The sequence below is a fragment of the Heptranchias perlo genome, chromosome 4 (genome assembly GCF_035084215.1).
Source record: "Heptranchias perlo isolate sHepPer1 chromosome 4, sHepPer1.hap1, whole genome shotgun sequence".
Classification (NCBI taxonomy): Eukaryota; Metazoa; Chordata; class Chondrichthyes; order Hexanchiformes; family Hexanchidae; genus Heptranchias; species Heptranchias perlo.
The window spans coordinates 53,515,557-53,537,616 of NC_090328.1; the positions used below are offsets into that span (position 1 = coordinate 53,515,557).

At 41.7% G+C, this 22,060-nt stretch overlaps 1 protein-coding gene across 5 annotated transcripts in view; it reads right to left on the bottom strand.

Moving 5' to 3' along the window:
• fbxl17 (F-box and leucine-rich repeat protein 17) overlaps positions 1–19,114 on the bottom strand; it is a 667,009-nt gene extending 647,895 nt beyond the window's left edge. Inside the window, exons 1-4 of one of the 5 annotated variants that reach the window (XM_067982923.1) lie at positions 19,028–19,114; positions 11,288–11,379; positions 9,375–10,066; positions 1,977–2,099 (exon numbers count right to left, since the gene is read on the bottom strand). In XM_067982923.1, the coding sequence (XP_067839024.1) occupies positions 1,977–2,099; positions 9,375–10,031 (780 nt within the window). In that variant the 5' untranslated portion in view covers positions 10,032–10,066; positions 11,288–11,379; positions 19,028–19,114. Of the gene's footprint in view, positions 1–1,976; positions 2,100–9,374; positions 10,067–11,287; positions 11,380–18,910 lie in introns of all 5 variants that reach the window. The other 4 variants (XM_067982922.1, XM_067982927.1, XM_067982926.1 and 1 more) reach the window with 4 other exon arrangements.
• Positions 19,115–22,060: the final 2,946 nt, after the last annotated feature.

The following is a 22,060-nucleotide window of genomic DNA, read 5'->3' on the forward strand; positions in this document are numbered from 1 at the left end:
GAGCTTGTGAACTGAGATTGACCCTTACAGCTCCGGCAGCTTTTAATATGAAGTGACTATCTGTTTAATGGATAAGTTAATTGGGAATGTGCCAATATGTATTGATCTCAAACTTGAGAGCACCATAGGCACGGATATCATTGCAAGGGCAAAATATTTGGGTAAAACAATATCTTTTTAATTAGTGTTTAGAACCAAAGACTGGTGCTGAATGATACAAAATCAAAGACAGATGAGCCATTTTAATTGGTGGAATAGCAATTACAGGTAACAAAGAAATATGCAACAAGATAGCCAAATAGGGAGTTATACTGACCTTGTTGACTTAACGGAAAGAGAGCTAGTTAGCGAGGAAATCAGCTGGTTATTGATAAGGGTACAGATGCTTGTTAGTTTCTCCATATATGGATTTGTTAACTTTTGGTATCATGCAATGTGAAATGCACATCACATAGTAGGGATAAGGGAAAAGTATAAAAAGTGTCGAATTGTAACATGAATTTGGATTTGAAGGATTCAATCAACCTGAATACTTAGCTTAGAACTGCAAAGCGTTTCCCCAACCATCAGGTTTGGTTGTAATTACCATATAATTAAGTGTATGCACCATGTACTATATACAGAATGCACTGCAGCAACTCACCAAGGCTTCTCTTCAACAGCACCTCACAAACCCACGACTAGGCCTATATTCACTAGAGTTTAGAAGAATGAGAGGTGATCTCATCGAAACATATACAATTCTAACAGGACTAGACAGACTAGATGCAGGGAGGATGTTCCCGATGGCTGGGGAGTCCAGAACCAGGGGTCACACTCTCAGGATACGGGGTATGCCATTTAGAACCGAGATGAGGAGAAATTTCTTCACTCAGAGGGTTGTGAACCTGTGGAATTCTCTACCACAGAAGGCAGTGGAGGCCAAATCATTAGATGTATTCAAGAAGAAGATAGATATATTTCTTAATGCTAAAGGGATCATGGGATATGGGGAAAAAGCAGGAACAGGGTACTGAGTTAGATGATCAGCCATGATCATTTTGAATGGCGGAGCACTCTTGCTCCTATTTTCTCTGTTTCTATGACCTCCTCCACCTAGAGGGACAAAGGTAGCAGGTGCATGAGAACACCACCACCTCAAAGTTCCCCTCCAAGTCACACACCATCCCGACAATTCACTCTTCCAACTGAAGGAGGCTGTCTGGGGGATGATCAACTCATTTGAGTGAATGTAGAATACTTAAAAACATTATATAACACTTCATGTATCACCATATTTACTTAATTAATTTTAAGTGACCTTCAAACCCGCTTCTAAATACGTCATCGTTCCTTTATCATCTCTGGGTCAAAATCCTGCAACTCCCTACTTAACAGTACCTTCACCACATGGACTGCAGCGGTTCAAGGCAGCAGCTCACCACCACCTTCTCAAGGGCAACTAGGGAATGGGCAACAAACGCTGGCCTTGCTAGTTTTTTTTTAATTCATTTTCGAGATATGGGTGTCACTGGCAAGGCCGGCATTTATTGATGAGTGCACTGACTGGTCGTGGAGTAATGCTGATAAAAGTCACAGCAAATTACACATCAGACAATTCACTCTTCCAACTGAAGGAGGCTGTCTGGGGGATGATCAACTCATTTGAGTGAATGTAGAATACTTAAAAACATAACACTTCATGTAACACCATATTTACTTAATTAATTTTAAGTGACCTTCAACCCCGCTTCTAAATACTTAACGGACCTACAGGACTTTACATAATTTATCACAGACTGCATCAGCACAACAGCAGTACTGTATATCTTAAAAATGCAAATTATTTAACTATTCCCTACTTCTCACAAAACAATTTACCCATATATGCAACCTGTGAATCTGACATTTGTATTTATTTAAAACAATAAAAAGATGATTTGTCTTGCAACACTATTTGTCCAAATTCCATATTAATAAGACAGCCAAGTCCATACCTGCTGTCGCCCACTGAGGTCCAGCTGCTTCCAAAACTGAAAATCTAAACCAAGATCACGCCAGTACTTGCAAACCAAAGAAGCTGAAAGACATCTTTCCTTCAAAGATAAATGAGCAAATACCTGAAATGAAAAATAATTACTGATCAGAATTTATATAGTCAATATTTACAATAAATTACATTGCTGTGTGTGGCTTATCATGTGTTCACTAATCTCAGCAGAATAATTAATACTTCCATACAGCAAGGATCAAGAAAGCAAACACCACATCAGCTAAATTCTCAATTTCAGATCTATTCTGATAAAGATTAAAAACAAACCATTAGAAAGGAAATAGTGAAATATATAGAGAAAGCATCATCAGGGGTGCAGCATTTCCTCCTAGCCAGACTGGCATATATGCGATAGAGAGAGAGAGCGCGAGACAAAAAGAAAGACTGGGAACAGGTAGTCAGTCTGTCCACTTCATTATAGATCATCTATGACCCAGGAAACACCAAGACAGAAAAAGGGAGAAAATAGAGAGATTTGTAGCTGCGTGAAAAAAAACGAGCAATAGGAGCAAGACGATGAAGAATGCAGCCGCATGACAAGCTGGAACCTCAGCCAGTGGGTTAAGTAGCACAAGTTAATTTGTACTATTTAAATTTATTTAAATATTTTTTAATAACAGGCCACCAACAAGGCCAGTTGCTGGGGGCCCCAGGAGTGGAGGCAAAGGCATTGCCTGCAGGAAAAGCCAACAGGCCAGCGTAATTTTCAATTTTACAGGGGAGAAGGGCAAGGTGGCTGAAAGGCACCAAGAGCCTACAAAAGGGGGGAAAAATTTTACATTAAATTTTAAAAATGTATAATGAGAAAGTTAAAATTTAGAACTAAAACTTAACTCGAGAAAGTAACACGGTGAATGGAATCTCTGAAAACACAGAGCTACACCCAGTGGCCAATTCGTGAAATAACAAAGGGATAAGTTTTAAAAGACCATTTTCATTCCAAATATGGACACAGGAAATTGTTTTTAAAAAGCTGACACAAAGCCATAACAAAAAATAGGAAGTAAGGTTTTGAAGACAGGACGGGCATAGATTTTTAAAGATTTTTTTTTAAATAAGATACAAGTCGATCTCCCGTGTCATTCCATACAGCGAATCATAGCCAAATTAAATCTTCAGGTGAGATATATATATATATATATATATATACCCCATTTTCAAATTTACAGGAATTTTGGAAGTTGAATACCTGTAGTGCAGGCTGAGGTGCTGGGAGATAAAGGAAGATGTTACAGCACCAGCACTGGCAAGAAGGTGTAATTACACTGCAGCAAGTTTAAATAAGCAGTTTCTATTTTAAATATGGACTTGAGGAATTTAGAATGGAAAAAGTTGACAAAATTTATACAAAGACACACTTGTCTAGAGATACTTTAGTACTATTGCAGTTCCTTGTTGCCAAACTTTAGCAAGTTTTATATGAGGGAAGGAGCTTTACTAATATATACCAAATTTTATAGCCCCTCCCCATTATATGAAACTTTCTGAAGTTCAATGACAATAGAGCACAATAAGTAATTTGGAGGATTGGTTAACGACAGAACAGAGTAGGATAAACGGGTCATTTTCAGGTTGGCAGGCGGTAATTAGTGGGGTGCCGCAAGGATCAGTGCTGGAGCCTCAGCTGTTTACAATCTATATTAATGACTTAGATGAAGGGACCATGTGTAATTTATCCAAGTTTGCTGACAATACAAAGCTAGGTGGGACAGTAAGCTGTGACAAGGACACTGAGTCTGCAAAGGGATATAGACTGGTATGGTGAGTGGGCAAGAAGGTGCCAGATGGAATATAATGTGGAGAAATGTGAAGCTATTCACTTTGGTAAGAACAACAGAAAAACAGAATTTTTTTTTAAAATGGTGAGAAATGATTAAATGTTGGCGTTCAGAGAGACTGGGTGTCCTCGTACAAGAAACACAAAGTTATCATGCAGGTACGTCAAGCAATTAGGAAGGCAAATGGCATGTTGGCCTTTATTACAAGGGAGTTGGAGTACAAGAGTAAGGAAGTCTTACCACAATTGTACAGGGCTTTGGTGAGACCACACCTGGAGTACTGTGTACAGTTTTGGTCTCCTTATCTAAAGGAAGGATATACTTGCCTTAGAGGCAATGCAACAAAGGTTCACTAGATTAATTCCTAGGATGAGAGGGTTGTCCTATGAGGAGAGGGTGATTAGAATGGGCCTATACTCTGTAGTTTAGAAGAATGAGAGGTGATCTCATTGAAACATAAGATTCTGAGGGGGCTTGACAGGGTAGATGCTGAGAGGTCATTTCCCCTGGCTGGAGAATCTAGAATTAGAGGGCATAGTCTCACGATAAGGGGTCGGCCATTTAAGACACAGATGAGGAGGAATTTCTTCACTCAGAGGTTAGTGAATCTTGGGAATTCTCTACCTCAGGGGGCTGTGGATGCTCAGTCGTTGAGTATATTCATGGCTGAGATAGATAGATTTTTGGACTCCAGGGGAATCAAGGGATATGGGGATTGGGAACGAAAGTGGAGTTGAGGTCAAAGGTCAGCCATGATCTTATTGAATGGCAGAGCAGGCCCGAGGGGCCATACGGCCTACTCCTTCCGTTTCTTATGTATAAGTACTAAAGCTTCGCTGGATTAACATTTAATTTCAACAACTACAAATACTATGATAGAAATGAAACATTTCTTTCCCCTCCCCCCACAGTTCATTTAAAATGTATATAATTATGCATCTTCAGCCTTTTTGAAGCAGTAAAGCAGACAGCACTTCCCACAGTATTGACTGTTGAAATGACTGGCCATGAACACACTAGCACCACACTCGAATGATTATAGATTTTGCCTTACTAATCAGCCTTGTAATATTTATGGACAGCAAGCTTGACCTTCTCCCTCTTAATCTGGTTCTTCCTTGGGTGGCAACAAGTCTTCCTCATGGCACCACCACAAAGTCTCAGTACAAGGTGCACATTTCAATCAGGTCAGTTAATCAATCTATCACTAATGCAGAATCATCCACTTCAAAATCCAAGACCACAAACCTCCATACTGTGCTCTTGTAAACAGAAGCTTTCAAACAACTTTGTTACCCTGAAACCACCTTCAACATTGATCAATTCATAAAGGAGCAGGAGGCTCCAAAGCATTATATTTCTATCAGCACAAATATTAGTGTACACATGAAAAGATGCTGGCATTATCCCCATGATGCCAACAATCTGTGCATTTTCAAATTACATTGTACTTTGTGCACAATATATCAAAGGCATGTTTTTGTGCAACTGCAAAGAAACCTCAGGCTTTGCAGAAATATTACTGAAGCAGGAAATATCAGCTGAAAATTGCAGCAAAGTTAGAAATAAAGAGAAGACAGACTTGCAAGTATCTGCTGCTACCCTGCCCTGTCCACACTCACCCATCACTCCTGTGCTCACAGACCTACATTGGCTCCTAATACCACAATGCCTCAAGTCCCTTCATGGCCATACTGTTCCCCATCTCTGTAACCTTCTCCAATCCTACAACCCTCCTTTGAACTCTGACCTCATGTGCATCCTCCACTCCCTTAACCTCACCATTGGCTGCCATGCATTCTGCTGTCTAGGCCCTAAGCTCTGGAATTTCCTCCCTAAACCTCTCCACCTCCAAGTTTTTAATCATCCCTCCTAATATCATCTGCAATGGCTCAGCGCATTTTTTGTCTGATTGCGCTTCTGTGAAGCATCTTGGGACTTTTTTCTATGTTAAAGACACTATATATGGGATGCGGGTGTTGAATGTGGGCTCAAAAGATAAAAGTATCCTTAATTTAAATTGGAAATGTCAGATAGGTCACAAGAATGCAGTCTTGATGGAATGCGGTGGGCATACTACCACCAAGCTGCTCTATTTTTGGAAGTGGTCATGCAGTGAGAAACAGAACGTTACATTTTAGAGCTGCTCAGCATTTCTCTCAAATATCTCAAGTGTTTTGCATACAATGAATCACTCAGAAGGGCAATGATTTATGTAAGCAGAACTAATTCTTCCTCATAAAAATTAACATCCCATTAATCGTTTTTTGGTTAAGGAAGGAATGTTGCCCAGGACACCAGGAATACTCCCTGCTGTTCTTCAAATAGTGCCATGAAATCTCCAACATCCATCGAAATCACCAGCAAGCAATGAATTCTACTTCAATGCACCACTTCCTCAGCACTGCAGACCTAAATTGAGTGAAGTCCTGGAGTGGGACTTCAATCCCCAACCTGCTGACTCAGAAGAGAGCACTACTAACTGAGCCAAGCTGACACTCCAGCACTCGTCACAGTGAGAGTGCTGCAGAATTATGAATTAAAAACCACATCAGCTACAGTAACGATTTCAGTGTCTGGATGCCCATTAACAAGGGAAAAGTCCTCAGAGTACTTGGTTCAAAAAACAAGAATACATTCGTAAACTGTGGTTCAGTTGGTAGCACTCTCGCCTGAGTCAGAAGGTTGCGGATTCAAGTCCAACTCCGGGGACTTGAGCACAAAATCAAGGCTGACACTCCAGCGCAGTAGAGGGAGCGCCGTACTGTCAAAGGTGCAGTCTTTCGGATGAGACGTTAAACCCAGGCCCCGTCTGCCCTCTCAGGTGGATGTAAAAGATCCAATGGCACTACTTCGAAGAAGAGCAGGGGAGTTCTTCCCGACGTCCTGGTCAATATTGATCCCTCAACCAACATCACTAAAGCAGATGATCTGGTCATTATCACATTGCAGTTTGTGGGACCTTGCTGTGGGCAAATTGGCTGCCACATTTCAACAATGACTACATTTCAAAAGTAATTAAGTGGCTGTAAAGCACTTTGGGATGTCATGAAAGGCACCATATAAATGCAAGTCTTTCTTTTTAAACCATGTATAATTAATTTTTAATGTTTTTTTATTTCAAGATTCCTGAACTCAGATCCATTTACAAGAGGTACAAACCTCCTCTGTACAAACATTGCTGGTTCTGTGACTGGTGAAAATTTAGTGATGCACAGGAGATATTGTCTACATTCTTCAAAAAAAAGTCAGATTTCAAAAATATTGGATACAAAATTGGATTGACGGCAGAAGACAGAGGGTGGTTGTAGAGGGTTGTTTTTCAAACTGGAGGCCTGTGACCAGCGGTGTGCCTCAGGGATCGGTGCTGGGTCCGCTGTTATTTGTTATTTATATTAATGATTTGGATGAGAATTTAGGAGGCATGGTTAGTAAGTTTGCAGATGACACCAAGATTGGTGGCACTGTGGACAGTGAAGAAGGTTATCTAGGATTGCAACGGGATCTTGATAAATTGGGCCAGTGGGCCGATGAATGGCAGATGGAGTTTAATTTAGATAAATGTGAAGTGATGCATTTTGGTAGATCGAATCGGGCCAGGACCTACTCCGTTAATGGTAGGGCGTTGGGGAGAGTTATAGAACAAAGAGATCTAGGAGTACAGGTTCATAGCTCCTTGAAAGTGGAGTCACAGGTGGATAGGGTGGTGAAGAAGGCATTCGGCATGCTTGGTTTCATTGGTCAGAACATTGAATACAGGAGTTGGGATGTCTTGTTGAAGTTGTACAAGACATTAGTAAGGCCACACTTGGAATACTGTGTACAGTTCTGGTCACCCTATTATAGAAAGGATATTATTAAACTAGAAAGAGTGCAGAAAAGACTTACTAGGATGCTACTGGGACTTGATGGTTTGACTTTTCGGGAGAGGTTAGATAGACTGGGACATTTTTCCCTGGAGAGTAGGAGGTTAAGGGGTGATCTTATAGAAGTCTATAAAATAATGAGGGGCATAGATAAGGTAGATAGTCAAAATCTTTTCCCAAAGGTAGGGGAGTCTATAACGAGGGGACATAGATTTAAGGTGAGAGGGGAGAGATACAAAAGGGTCCAGAGGGGCAATTTTTTCACTCAAAGGGTGGGGAGTGTCTGGAACGAGCTGCCAGAGGCAGTAGTAGAGGCGGGTACAATTTTGTCTTTTAAAAAGCATTTGGACAGTTACATGGGTAAGATGGGTATAGAGGGATATGGGCCAAGTGCAGGCAATTGGGACTAGCTTAGTGGTATAAACTGGGCGACATGGACATGTTGGGCCGAAGGGCCTGTTTCCATGTTGTAAACTTCTATGATTCTATGAAAAATGTATAATTCATCACACCTCCCAATTAGCATCCAGCACAGTTGCAGATGTTAATTGGTGAGACAGTGGTCAATTGCCAACTGGTCTCATCACTGATTCAGCAAAGTGGCTCCTTCCAGATGGCAATCTCCCATTTTGCCTCTTCCTTCAGAGGACGGGTGGGTTTTTGTATGTTTTTGTTCTTTGTTTCTTTCAAATTTTCACATTTTTGTGAACATTATTGGGGATTTTCTTCACATGCTTCAGGTTTCCAACATCAAAGTTGGCCAAAATACAAACAAGTTTTTAGGCTGTCTTACCAGGACCATTAAGTACAAAACAAAGAGTACTATACCTAGGCTATATAAGGCTCTTCTATATCTACACTTGGAATATTATTCCAAATTGGTCCATACCTGGTGAAGGACATTTAGGCTATAGAAGGGGTGACCAGGATGATACCAAATCTTGAGCTCTTAACTTATGAGGGTAAGCTCCAAAAGTCAGGGTTATTGAGTTGTGAAAAACATAGGCTTAGAAGAGATACGAGTGAAGTTTTTAAAATTATAAAAGTGGTTGGATATATGCCAGTTAGACAGGTTTTTTTGAGAGGTGAGGCCTTTTACATTACTGTACTTATTGGCTGAAGAGCTACAGAAATGATAAAGATGTTGACCAACAATTCCAAAAGGGGCTACATGATTGCTACAAGACTACCTCAAAGATAGATTGTTTACACAAATAGTTCAGTTCATTCCCACTTCAAAATTGACAGATTAAAAACAGGTACATGATACTACTATTTTTTCATTGTTCAAAGTCATCTCAGGAACTCTGCAGAGCAAGGCAGTTTACAGTGTTCCAGAGTTTACAATGCACTAAGGACATTTTTATGAAGACTGCAAACAATATTGCTCCAAGTGTAGTATCACAGGGACATTAATTATTTCAAATAGAAGTTTTCTATTTGAAAGAAGGTTGAAGTCACAGCATTGCAAGTGAACTGGAGAGCCATAAACATGAACACGAGGTCAAGAACACTAACCATATCTTTTTTTAAATAAGATCCCTTCCAAACAGTTTCTGTGAAACAGCAGATATGTATTTTGTATATGCTGAATTTAAAATAATCCAAGGTTTTTTTTTGTGTACTCACAGTTGATGGTGCTGTATTAAACATAATTCAAAATTTATAAACATCAACTTGCATAGTTAGAACCCTCACCTTTAGAAGTATAGAGGAAGGAAGCTGATTAATATTCGGTGGCTCAGACTCCATTCTTAAGTCTTTAAAATTTTCATGGGGGACAAGTTCATTGTCTTCAGGTCCCAAAGGGGATACTGGACATTGCAGCAGAGATGAGCAGTCACCCATGTCTCCCTGAAGCCCCACATTAGTGCATTCTGCTGTGGAAGTAGGCAAAGTACATACAGGTACCTGACATTGTGCTATGTCATTATTTAAACCAGTCTCAGGAACTCCTTCAACTGCAGAACGAGGCAGTTTGCAGGGTGTACACGTTTGTACTCCAGCACATTTACGTTTGCAAACTGGCATCTCGGAATAGTCTGACGAGACTGTTCTAAACAGAGGTGGCCCAATTAGTTTTGCTGGAACACTGGAAAGTAAACTCTTGCCCTGTTCTTCCCAAATAGCAAGTTCCTTAGGAGAAAGAAGAAACTTAGCACACTCCTCCGTAGCGGTCAGTGCAGCGTATCGCTCTGCTAATTTGGAGGCACTTTCGAACTGATCCTCATCAAGAGCAGAAGTATTGTGAACGATGAAGCACAACATACAAGGTCCTCGAAGAAAACAGTTCTTCCTAACTTTCCGTCTTCTCTTCTTCACACGCTTACCATTTTTTGAGAGAAAATGGCCCATATAGAAGACTCAGAACCTTCTCCAATATTATGTTTCTACAAAAAAAGGGAAATCAGAAGTGAAATGCACTAAAATTTCACCAGTACAGATATGTACATAACATATTCATTATTGAACTGCTCGTCACTTCAAATCACAATTTTAGGATTAGAATCACACGTTCCTTAGGTGAAAGAGGAAACTTAACACACTCCTCTGTAGTGGTCAACCGTTTTGCTAATTTGGATACGCTTTCAAACTGAATCTCATCAAGAAAATAAAAACAAAATATCTCAATGCTTTTATTCATAGCCATTATTTCTAAGCGCAGTATTTTGGCATTATAATGCCATGAACTGGTTTGTATTAACAAATTACACTAAATCCATAGTAAAAACACAATGGCAATTCTATTCCATGAAGATGAGATAACTTTAAGAACATTGATATACTAAAGTGACATAACAGCAGCTTCCTAAAGTTCACTTACAATTACAAAACTCAAAATGTATCTATTGTACAGTAGCTCAATATATTGCTGACTGCTACAGCACTTTATCATTCAAAAATCTGAAAGTTGAAACATAAGCTTGATGCACTTCATAGAACATTATGTCTTAGAATTACATTTCCACTGTAACTGCTTTATTTAAATTTCTGATCCATAATATTTTATGTCAATAAAAGTAATGGTGCAATTAGGCTTTATCTTCACTTTATAACCAATTTCTTACAATTGCAATTTTAAACCTGCTCAACACAACCACGCTACCTCAAGGCCACCAAGTTGACAATCTACTCAAATCCTGCACATCTTGCTCTTCTTTCCAGTTAGAGAAAAAAACTTTTGTAGAGATACAGCATTGAGACAGAATACAGACAAAGTACATTAGTAAAACTGGGTAAGCCTAATTTCAAAATTAAAAACATAGCAATCATTTATCAAGATTTAATTACATCCATAAAATATCTGACAATATTCCATAATACTAAGAGTTCTGAACAATAAGGCATGCAGAATTTACTTCATATGCATTCCTAAATTTGCAAGAACAGCTATAAAGCATTGATATGCTGGAGAGCAGTTTGAATTATTATGGATGCAAAATTGCGCAAACAGTAAATTTCCGATTAAAGGTATGATGCCAGTGGTGATGACTGGGAGAGAGGGGTGGGGGTAAATGAGAAAAGGGAAGCAGGAAGTGGAAGCCAATTGTTTCCCAGGCAAGAAAGTGAGGATAATATGGAAGAAATCTCTCTTCTGGTCACTCGCTCACCTCCTAGCATCAATACTACAGAGCAGCACTGAGACACCTGGGAGAAGGTAATGTACCCAGCCTTTCAGCTAGGAAATGATGCAAGGCATGACCTAGAGGGGAAGAAAAAATAAATTTAACAACTTTCAATCAACAGCGATTTGGGTAATTCTTCAATAACAACAGATGGTCCGAGTCATGCTTGTTCCATAACCCGCATTTATCACAACATTATAGATTTTTGGCTAACTATGCCGTATATATTGTTTCTCAATCCATCTTCAACTAACGATCCATTTCTAACTTCCTATTCTGCTCCAAAAAGGAGAATGAATAGGTCATTGCTACTCAAATCCATGCTGCTTGCTTAAAATCCCTTCACAGCACAAAAACCACCCTGGTCAAAAACAGCATCATATCTTGCGAACACTTCACCATCCATCACGTCACCTTTGTGGTCCACCCCAGTAGCACAGTCCTCTCATGGTTCCATTCAGACCTGTCTAAACATAGCCAACAGATCTCCTGTAGTGGTTTCTCTTTCTATACGCACAGTCTTCTCTAGCGTGCTCCAAGATTTTGTCCTTAACTCCCTCCTGCCCCTCAGTGACACAAGCATGGGGTCAGTTTCTATATTACATTACGGTCACCCAATTTTACCCCTTGTCACCAACCTCAACAACTGTTGCTGTGCTGTGACTGCCTTTCTGACATCAATTCGTGGGCGAGCCAGAACATTCTCCAGTTAAACATTGCAAGAATGAAGCCACTCTTTGATGCACACTCAAAACTCTGCCCCTTTGCCAATTCAAAAGCTCAGGCCGAACCAACAGTAAGCAACCTCAGTGTCCTGCTCAACACTAACCAGAGCTTGAAATTCCACATCCAGTCCATTAACGACAGTACTTATTTCCACCTCTGCAATATTGCCCACCCTCATTCTCATCTTACCCCTGCCGAAATCTTCATTGCACCTTTGTCACCTCCAGGCTGGACTTTTCTAATAGCCAGCCTTGAAATCCTGAACTCCATACAATCAGCATTGCTGTCTGAAATCTTATCAAGATTCTCAGCACTATATAGTAGTGTCAAAGAATATTAGATCACCATAACATGGGGTGATTTACATTCCAGAAAGGAAAGTGGGAGCGATTGTTTCTAAGTTCACTTCAGATTTAGACAGGCAATTCATGCCAGGACCTCCAAAACTTGATCCTACTTCCTGGGTTTGACTGACAGAAGACAGTTGACAATCCTGCATCACGATGTTTGCATGATAACATTGTGCATGGTGCAATTCAAGGCATTGGGGAACCTGGAACCAATGTAGGTTGACGAAGGCAGGGGTGGTGGGCGAGCGGGTCTTGGTGCAGGATAGGATACAAGCAGCAGAAATTTACAACAGGGGGAGAATGCAAGCCCAGCAAGGATTGTACTGGAACAGATGAGCTAAGGTAGGATCAGAGGCAGGCAATGTTAGAGATGAAAATAGGCAGTCTTAGTGAGAGAGAAGATAGTGGGGGTGGGTGGGGGGGGGGGGGGGGGTGGGTGGTCAGAAGCTCAGTTCAGAGTCAAATACAACGCTATGGCTGCGAACAATCCGTTGCAGCCTGAGACACTGGTTTGGGAGGAGAATGGTATTAATGGCAAAGATAGAGTTTGTGGCAGGGGCCGAAGATGATGGCTACAGTCTTCCCAATATTTCTCTGGAGGAAACTGCACTTGATCTGCAAACTAGCAGACCGGCCACCCAGAAGCTGGGAGGGATCAAGACAGGTAAGGCTGGGTGTCATCAGGGTACATGTGGAACCTGATCCCATGTTCTGTGGATAATGTGGCTAAAGGGCATGGTGTAGATGAGGAAGAGAACAGCACTAAAGATGGATCCTTGAAGGACTCCCAATATGAAGATGCACAGGTGGGAAGAGAAGCCATTAGTAAAGATTCTCTGGTTACAATAGAAGATTGAAATTAAGTGAGGGCAGTGCCATGGAGCCTGACAGCAGAAAATGGGTGCTGGAGATGGATGGTATTGCGGCAAAGGCTGTAGGGAAATGAGGAGGGATAACAGTACGGTCATGTTAGAGAAAATGTTGCTCATGACTTCCGTTAGGTGTTGTGGAGAGGGCAGAAACTTAATCCACAGACTCAAACTAGGAGCTGCAGGACAGAAGAGCATGGATTAAGGAGGCATCAACATGTTCAAGGACTCGAGAGCAAAGGGAGGTTAGAGATAAGGTGACAGTTTGCAGAGGGGTCAAGGTGAGGTTTTTTTTTTGGGGGGGGGGGGGGGGGGGGGGAGGGCGGTGAAATGCACCATTTACAATGTCAACTAGCATGGGGGCTAAGAAGGGAAGCTTAATGAACAGCAGTTCATTAGGAATGGGGTTGAAGGAGCAGGGGGTGGGTCTAATAGACAAGATGAGATCCAACAGGCGGCATAGGAGGAGATGAAAGAGAAATGAGAGAGGCAGGGGTTCGAGGTTAGGGTGAAGGGGTGTTTTGGCTTGGTGGGCAAAGGGAAAGGGAAAGGGGAGAAGCAGCAGAGGCAGCTGAATGGACAGTCTCTATCTTGGTGACAAAGTAGTCCTTGAGCTCCTCGTAGTTGTTAGTGAGGTTGGAAGGGACAGAAGAGCAGTCTTTAAGGTCTTTGGCAGTGGATAAAAGAAGCCAGAGCTTATCTTTGCTATCCAAGATGATGCTAGAGTAATGGGTGGATTTGGTCAAGGAGAGCAAGGCCCATTAAAGCCTGATGTGGTCTGAGCAGATCTGGTGATGGATCGCTAAGTCAGTTGTGCGCCATATACACTCAAGTCTGCGCCCCTTCGACTTGAGGGAGTGAAGATTGTGGAACAGTGAAGGTTTTGCCGAGGATAAAGGCTGCAAGGGTGGAGGTGAAGGAGTGGTTGAGTAAATCAACAGCTGCAGAGATACCATGGCAAACACAGGGCCAAAGGCTACGCAAGTGAGTGCCTGAAATTGAATCTTGAACTAACCACCAGTACGTGTACAACAGTATCGCCTCAGCTTCAGATTTCCATTCTTTGCTTTTAAGAGGAAATACATCACCTCCACTTTTCCCCCAATGAGAATCAGGAAATAACCATGCTTCTTCTTCTTCCCTGGGAGTTAGGGAAGCAGAAAAACATTTGCACGAGCAAATCTGCACCCCATCACTTTGAAGCACCGTCCACAAATACACTCACGTAGCATAATTTTAATATAGTCAGTCACTATGAAAAATTTCAACCAATCCTTCACAATGATGGAGTCATTTCTTTTGTCACTGAATTCTTAGGACAATGAAAAATATCTACTATGGTAACATTTAACATTATACCAAAAATATACCACTTGTCCATATGCAGTGAATCTTATAAATTACAGACACCCAAGGGACTGGCATCAGCTGTCCTTTTTTTGCAGGTGTTCTTATTTTCAAAATGATCATTGTATGTATTAACACCAGCTGCAGGGGGTGATTCAAATCCCAATCCCAGCAGAGACAAAAAAGGAATCCACTAACTATCCTTTGGTCATCACGATCTTCAGACTCAGATACAACATGTACTTTGAACTTTTTAAAAAGTGTGACGTCAGGCCGCGTCCAAAGGTGTAAAAGGTCTTGGTATATTGAAGACTGTCCGTATTTCGTAATTTGCAACTGTGTGTAGTTTCAGAGTGCCTTTTGTAACTTTTACAATACAAATTATATGGGACTACCAATAAGTGTCCCTTTTTTGCAGGTGTCCATTTATGCAGGTTTCACTGTAATATAGTCCCCATTATGTACTTTCATCAAAGGACAGCCAAAATTCTGACCCTTGACTATCTGCAAACCTTTCACTCTGAAGTGCAGTATTCAGAACAACCATTACTGTAATCACAACACAGAACATTGCAGCTAAAAAAGCCAGTTATACAACATTTCTCCAATGCATTGCTGCATGAAGCACAGTATGATTTTACTATGAAGTTGCTGATTGGAAATGAATCAGATTTTAACAATAGATGAGGCCACGAGGAGAAAGTCGCCTCACCCCATTTGGGAGTCACATCAGCAATGATGTAACCGAAAATGGTGTGAACCTGTTTCTTTGCCGATACAATAGACGCTCTGCCTCCCAGGCACTACAAATTCCCCCAAGCGCTGGCTATCGGAGGGTCAAGAGACAGCCCCTTCTTTTCAGGAGCAACCCTCACCTCTGATTTTCCCTCATCCTTGTTTGATGATACAGCAACCATCTGTCTGTTGATCTGTACTCAACATGGCTCAGAGCAGGGTAGGACTCCCAACTGTGTCCATCCCCATTCTGTGATACTGAAGATTACCATGCCAACACTGAGGACAACTGTGATGTTCCAAAGCCACATTATTATACTTAACTTTTATAAAGATCCCAAGTGATCAGAAGAGTTGTCTCTTTATTAGTGTTAAAAATTCCCCCAACATTTTGACGCCACAACAGCCTCATGGTTGCATCTAAATACACTGCTTTCTCCGAGAACGTGATGCAGAGCGAGCAGTGTAACTCGCTATCAACTTGTCCCACTATAACAGTATAAAAACACTCTCAAATATAAATTAGTATATTTGCACTCAGAATTAAAAAATTTATCTCCCATTTTGAAGCATCCATACTGCACTTACTTGAGCAAATAAGCATGCCAGGCATAAAAACGGTCTTTTTGTGAGTTTCTCATACACCTTCCCACCATTCTCTCAAAGTTCATCTCGTCTCATCTCCAATATCCACCTCCAGCTTCTTTGACCCTATTTCCACTAAATTCCTGACCGCCCCCCCATGCTAGCTGATATTATAAATGGATCCCTCTCCTCAAGCACTGTTCCCCTCCCTTTCAAAACCACCATCACTCCCCTCCTCAAAAAACTCACGATCAACCCCGTGTCCTCGGTAACCACCATCTGATCTCAAACCTCCGTCTCCAAGGTCCTTGAACACATTGTCACCTGGCATATATTGTCATCATGCCGATCTCTCCGACAACTCCGTTTCAATCCCTCCAATCTGGTTTTCATCCTACCTACGGCACCAAAACTGCCCTAAACCAAAGTAACCAATGACATTTCTGTGACTGTAACTGTGTGGCACTATCCCTCCGAATTCTCTCTGTAGCCATCCATATGGTTGACTACACTATCCTCCTCCAACACCTCTCCACCATCCAGGAGAAACTTCTTTACCCAAAGAGCAGTAAGAATGTGGAACATGCTACCACAAGGAGTAGTTGAAGCAAATAGCACTGATGCATTTAAGGGGAAGCTAGATAAGCACACGAAGGCAAAAGAAATAGAAAGATATGCTGATTGGGATAGATGAAGTAGGGAGGGAGGAGGCTTGTGTGGAGCATAAACACCAGCATGCACCAGTTTGACAGAATGGCCTGTTTCTGTGCTGTGGACTCAATGGAAGGAGCGTCTTAAAAGGGGAGGTAGAGAGGCAAAGAGATTTAGGGAGAGAATTCCAGTGTTTAGGGCCTAGGCAGCTGAAGACACGGCCGCCAATAGTGGAGCGGTTAAAATCAGGGATGCGCAGGACACCAGATTCGTGCAGACATCTTGGGTGGTTGTAGGGCTGGAGGAGCACAGATAGAGAGGGGCAAGGCCATGGAGGGATTTGAAAACAAGGATGAGAATTTTAAAATCTAGGTGTTGCCAGAACAGAAGCCAATATGTCAGCAACCACAGGGGTGATGGGTGAATGGGACTTGGTGCAAGTTAGGATACAGGCAGCAGACTTCAGCATAAGCTCAAGTTTATGGAAGGTGGACGATGGGAGGCTGGCCAGGAGAGCATTGGAATAGTCAAGTCTAGAGGTAGCAAAGTCATGGATGAGGGTTTCAGCCGCAGATGAACTGAAGCGGGGTGGAGGCGGGAGATGTTACGGGGGTGAAAGTAGGCAGTTTTAGTGATAGAGCGGGTATGGGGTGGGAAGCTCATCTCAGGGTCAAATCGGACACCAGTCTACTGCCCATACCCAATCCCGCACTGGTGCCCATCATTCCCATCCTCACTGACCCATATTGACTCCACATCATAAGAGGTACAGCACAGAAGGAAACCATTCCATCCATCATGCCTGTATCGGCTCTTTGAAAGAGCTATCCAATTAGTCCCATTCCCCTAATGTCTCAAAATTTAACATTTTCACCCTTGTGTTTAAGTCCTTTTATGGCCCCCACTCCTCACAGCTCTAACCTCTTCCAGCCCTACAAACCCCCAGTTCTCTTCTTCTGACTGCAGTCTTTTGTGCATCCCATCCTTCCTTCACACCACAGCAACTTAGGTCCCACTCTCTGCAATTCCCACCACCTCCCTCTCCTCCTTTAAGACCCTCCTGAACATCTCTTTGACCAAGCTTTTGGTTACCCCTTCCTAATATCTCCTTCATTGGGCATCCATTTTTCTTACACCTCTAAAGTGCCCCAGTTGTTTTTCTACCTTATAAAAAGGTGCTATATAAAGTTGTCATTGGCAAATGACCACTGCACAACTCCTCAAATAAATTTTGCAGAAATAAGATTTTTTGTGAACTCATTAAAGCAGACAATTCAAAGTACTTTTCAGTTGTTTTGATGGACCGACTAATGTCAAGTCACCTCATGGCCTATGTAAACATATATATCAATAAATGTAATTCTAACCATTAATCATCAACAACATTGATTGAGTCTAGCCTTGATATGTTGTTGCAAATATCTCAATGTAAAATAATTTAAATAAATGGTTCCATTGGTTTTGCACTTGAAGGAATTTACGACAATTACATTAGTGAAAATTACTCTAATTTTCAGACTGAACTGTAAATGTATATGTCATGGAATTTGATTGCAAGTCAGTAAGCCTTGTACTTCAAATGACACCTCTCACTCACTGAGAACTAAACCACAGCACCCTAGATAGCTCTGGACTGTTCTCAAACCCACCGTTACATATGTAAGTAATACTAAAAAATGCAGAGAGCTGGGCACCAATTACAAAGTGGACTCCAGAAATGCTCCACAACCTAAATTGGTTTTAACTGTCAAGTATGTCAGACTTTGAGAACTTGCCATTTAAAACATAAATATTGCAGAATTATAATTGACTCTGTAATTCAGAAAATGATTAATTCAGGTGGACTGCAAAAGTACCAAAGGCACCGGGAACTGCACCTTTAGCCAACCATTTTATAGAAAATATCTACTATAGATTTATGTGGCTATCTATATCTTGCACGTTTTCACCATTAACAACATGTATTCTCAAGAATGCTAGAGGGCATTTTTAGCATTGAAATCACAACGGATTACACATTAACACAAGGGTTCACTGACCCATCAACCTGTAATTGTTGGCTATGAACTGAACATGATATTTTTAAAAACACCCTTCGTTATCAATTTTTAATGTCCCCAAAACATTTCAGCACTCTGAACCACTTGTGCTTCTCGAATATTGCGACCTGTTCCGAGTTATATTCCCCTATTGTCTCACTGTTCCACTCACACAGTAACACTATTCGGAGTTCTGAAATTCCAGCTCCAACATTCTGCTTCAGACACACTCATTTTAAACAAGGCCCCAGCTACCCAGTGTCTGTCTTTGAAACTGTAAATAACAGTAAGAATCGTATTGCCTACCGGCGACTATTCCTCACTAGCTTTCAAACGTTTGCAATCTTGTACAGAGAGATGTCATAATTGTAAGTTTTTTTTTAAAAAACACTATTACTAATTGAAAAAATAGCGAATACAAACTGCTTCGGAGCTTCCTGTACTGCAGGGCCTACTTCTTCAACTGAGCAACTCGCAATACGGACCCAGCGTCCGCCACAGCTCATTGGTGGCAATGACTAACGTCACTCGGTAGACCCGCCTTTTGATCGGAATCGCACCAGTCGCTCAGCTGCCAAATGTTTAGATATCATGAGTGCAACTGACTCAGTTGGTAACATTGCTGTGGCAAGAGTTTGAAGTATGTTTTGTAAAGTAGGGGAGGTTTTTTTTTGAAGGGGGAGGGAGATTATGAGGACCTAAGGGTTGAGGTTTTCTGAAACTAGGTATCTTTGAGTGTGTTCGGGCAAAATGAGAGTTTTGAGATTTTTTTTCAAAGTGAATATGTATGGGCCTTTTTTGATGGACCAGTAAGGATGACACTGGGTTGCCCCAAACAAAAATTATCACAACAAGTGCCCCTTTTGGGGCACCACTAATATTGGATGGTCCAATCAAATTAAAAAGATGCCAACATCAAGTCCCACCAAAAACAAAGGGATACCTTCCCAACAAAGTCAGGATGTTATTATCAATATCTACAAGACACTCTATACCCTGCGGTGCCCACTGGTCACAAAAGGCATCAAGCATACCATATGCTCCCTCTCCAGGGCTACCCGGGCACGGACAAGTCAGCAAAAGAGAGGCAGGCAATCAGAGCGGAACCCCACCCCCGGGGTTCTGGACCTACAAATTGCTGTTTTAGCCAGGCCCACAAGACGATCTTTCGACTTACCCACCCACCCCGCACCGGGCAACCATAGATTAGCAGATTGGGGCTAAAACGTAGCCAAAAGTTAAGGAACAGCCCCTTCAGATAACTATACAGGGGTTGCAACCTCTCACACTGCACATAGACATGGGCCGCAGACTCCTCTAGGCCACAAAATCACACGCAGCCTGGGAGTCCATGAAGGTGCTTAAAAATCTATTGTACACCACTGTTTGCACATGTATGGGGGTTTGAGATGGTCAAGGATATGCCATGGTAATTTTAGAAGTCAATCATGCCCATGATTTCTGCTGAGAGCGTGGGAGAATGCCCAGAGAATTTTGACTTTTCACACTTTATGCATTTTGCAACATTTTGGAATAGACTTATATATACAGAAATACTTCATGATGTATCTACAAATGCATGATGTTCAAAAACATAGTATACAATTTAAACGCCCACTAACCTGCCCAAAGCCAACCTTTCAGCCAGATCCTCCAATAGCCACCAACCACTCGAAAGAACCAGCAATCAATGGCAGCCAGCCATCAGAAGTCACACAACTCTAACGAGCAGCCAACCAATGGCAGCCACCAGTTGCCAGCAAACCCCAGCTAGCCACCACTGGTAAGGAGCCAGCTAATCTCCAGAAGACATCCATCCAAACCTAGCAATCAGCCATGAGAAGCCAGCGAAACCATTGCCAGCCCGCTGTCCAAGAATAGAAAGCAAACCAGCCTGCAGCCAACCAACCACCAGAAGCCAGCAAGCTGCCAATTGCCAGCTAGCCGTCAGTTCTTAGCCAGCCACCATCGGCCAGTCTGCAATCAATCTACAGATAGCCACCCATCCCAGGTGAAGGACCTACTCGAGTCAGAGGGTGGGGGAAGAGGTGTCAGAATCGGGGGAGGTGGGAAGGAGCTGCCAGAGTGGGAATTAGGGGGGTAGAGCGAGCTTTCAGAATTGAGAGTGGAAGAGGCAACTACACTGGTACAGTCAACTAACTAGGCTTATACAGTAAGTTTCTCCTGCTCTTGCTACACTTTTGTATTAACTCAGAAGTTTACCATTAAAGTTGAATCAGCCAACTGTACCAGTGCTGTCACCTCTCCTGTCAAATTCTGGGAGCAAATGTTTCACATCCTGGTCCACAAAGCAATTAAGGTAAGCACATGCCAGTATTTACAGCAGCCAAAAGGAGAGCATATGCTTGCCTGAAAAAAATTTAATGTGGGTATCTGTTGTATACCTGCCTATACACTCAAATGCACCCCAGGGCATATGAGACTTCATAGTGCTTTCCATTGTAGGGATTCCCATGCACTGAAACTCTGAATAAGTGGATGTTGGGCTCCAAATTCACAACTGTGAGTCCTGTGTGGAAGTGGGGTTATCAAGAATGAGAGATGTAAGTTTAAGCACGGACTCTATAGGAATCAGTTTCTAATTCAGACTGTGAGTGCATTTGGGCACTCGATCTGTGGCGTCACTTTCATGGGATGGGTTCTCCTCTTCCAACCTCTAAAAGGATAAAAGCTGATACTCATTAGCTTTACTAAAGTTGTGTAATCTAGCATTAAAATAACTGAGTTAAACCAAATCAATTGAAAGGAAAAACTAACTGGCAGCTGACTGCCAAGTTAGTAGCAGCCCTCAGGTAAATCACATGCCAAACAGATGCCATGAAACTCCTTCCTGGCCAAACAGGGTAACTTTCAAAGGTCTGGTGGTTCTGTCAAAATACATCAGTCATCAACACAGTGGCAAGCACAGCAAGACACACTAGTGCCACCACCTGGAACTTCCCCATAGTTGTACACAACTTAAGCTAGTCAGTACAGCTACTCAGAACCAGAATGTATCATGTGTACTGTAGCTGGTATATCTTAGACTATAATTTTAATGTCCATCAATGTGTTGGAACAAAAAGCAGAAACTTACTGTGTTCAGGAAATACTGGTGGACTGAAAAAATTGTGAAGGGGAAAATTAAGAGAAAGATTTAAAAAGTAACGAGGGAAATATAGAAAACAAAAGAGAAGTCAAGCTAAAAACTAAAAAATGTCAGGAAAGAAACTAGTAAAAAATTTTATTCAGTAATGTTCTTTATCTGTGTAACAAAATACCCAAACATTCTGTTCATTAAATACAATTTTCAGGGGTATTTTCTTTCTATATGGGACTGCAACAAATATCTTGTTGGCTTTCTCCCAAATTTATTCCAATGTTCTCTTTGGTTAGTTGCTGGAGACATAAAGTACTGCTCAAGCAGGAAACCCCGTCTGACTTTTCTTTGTCTCT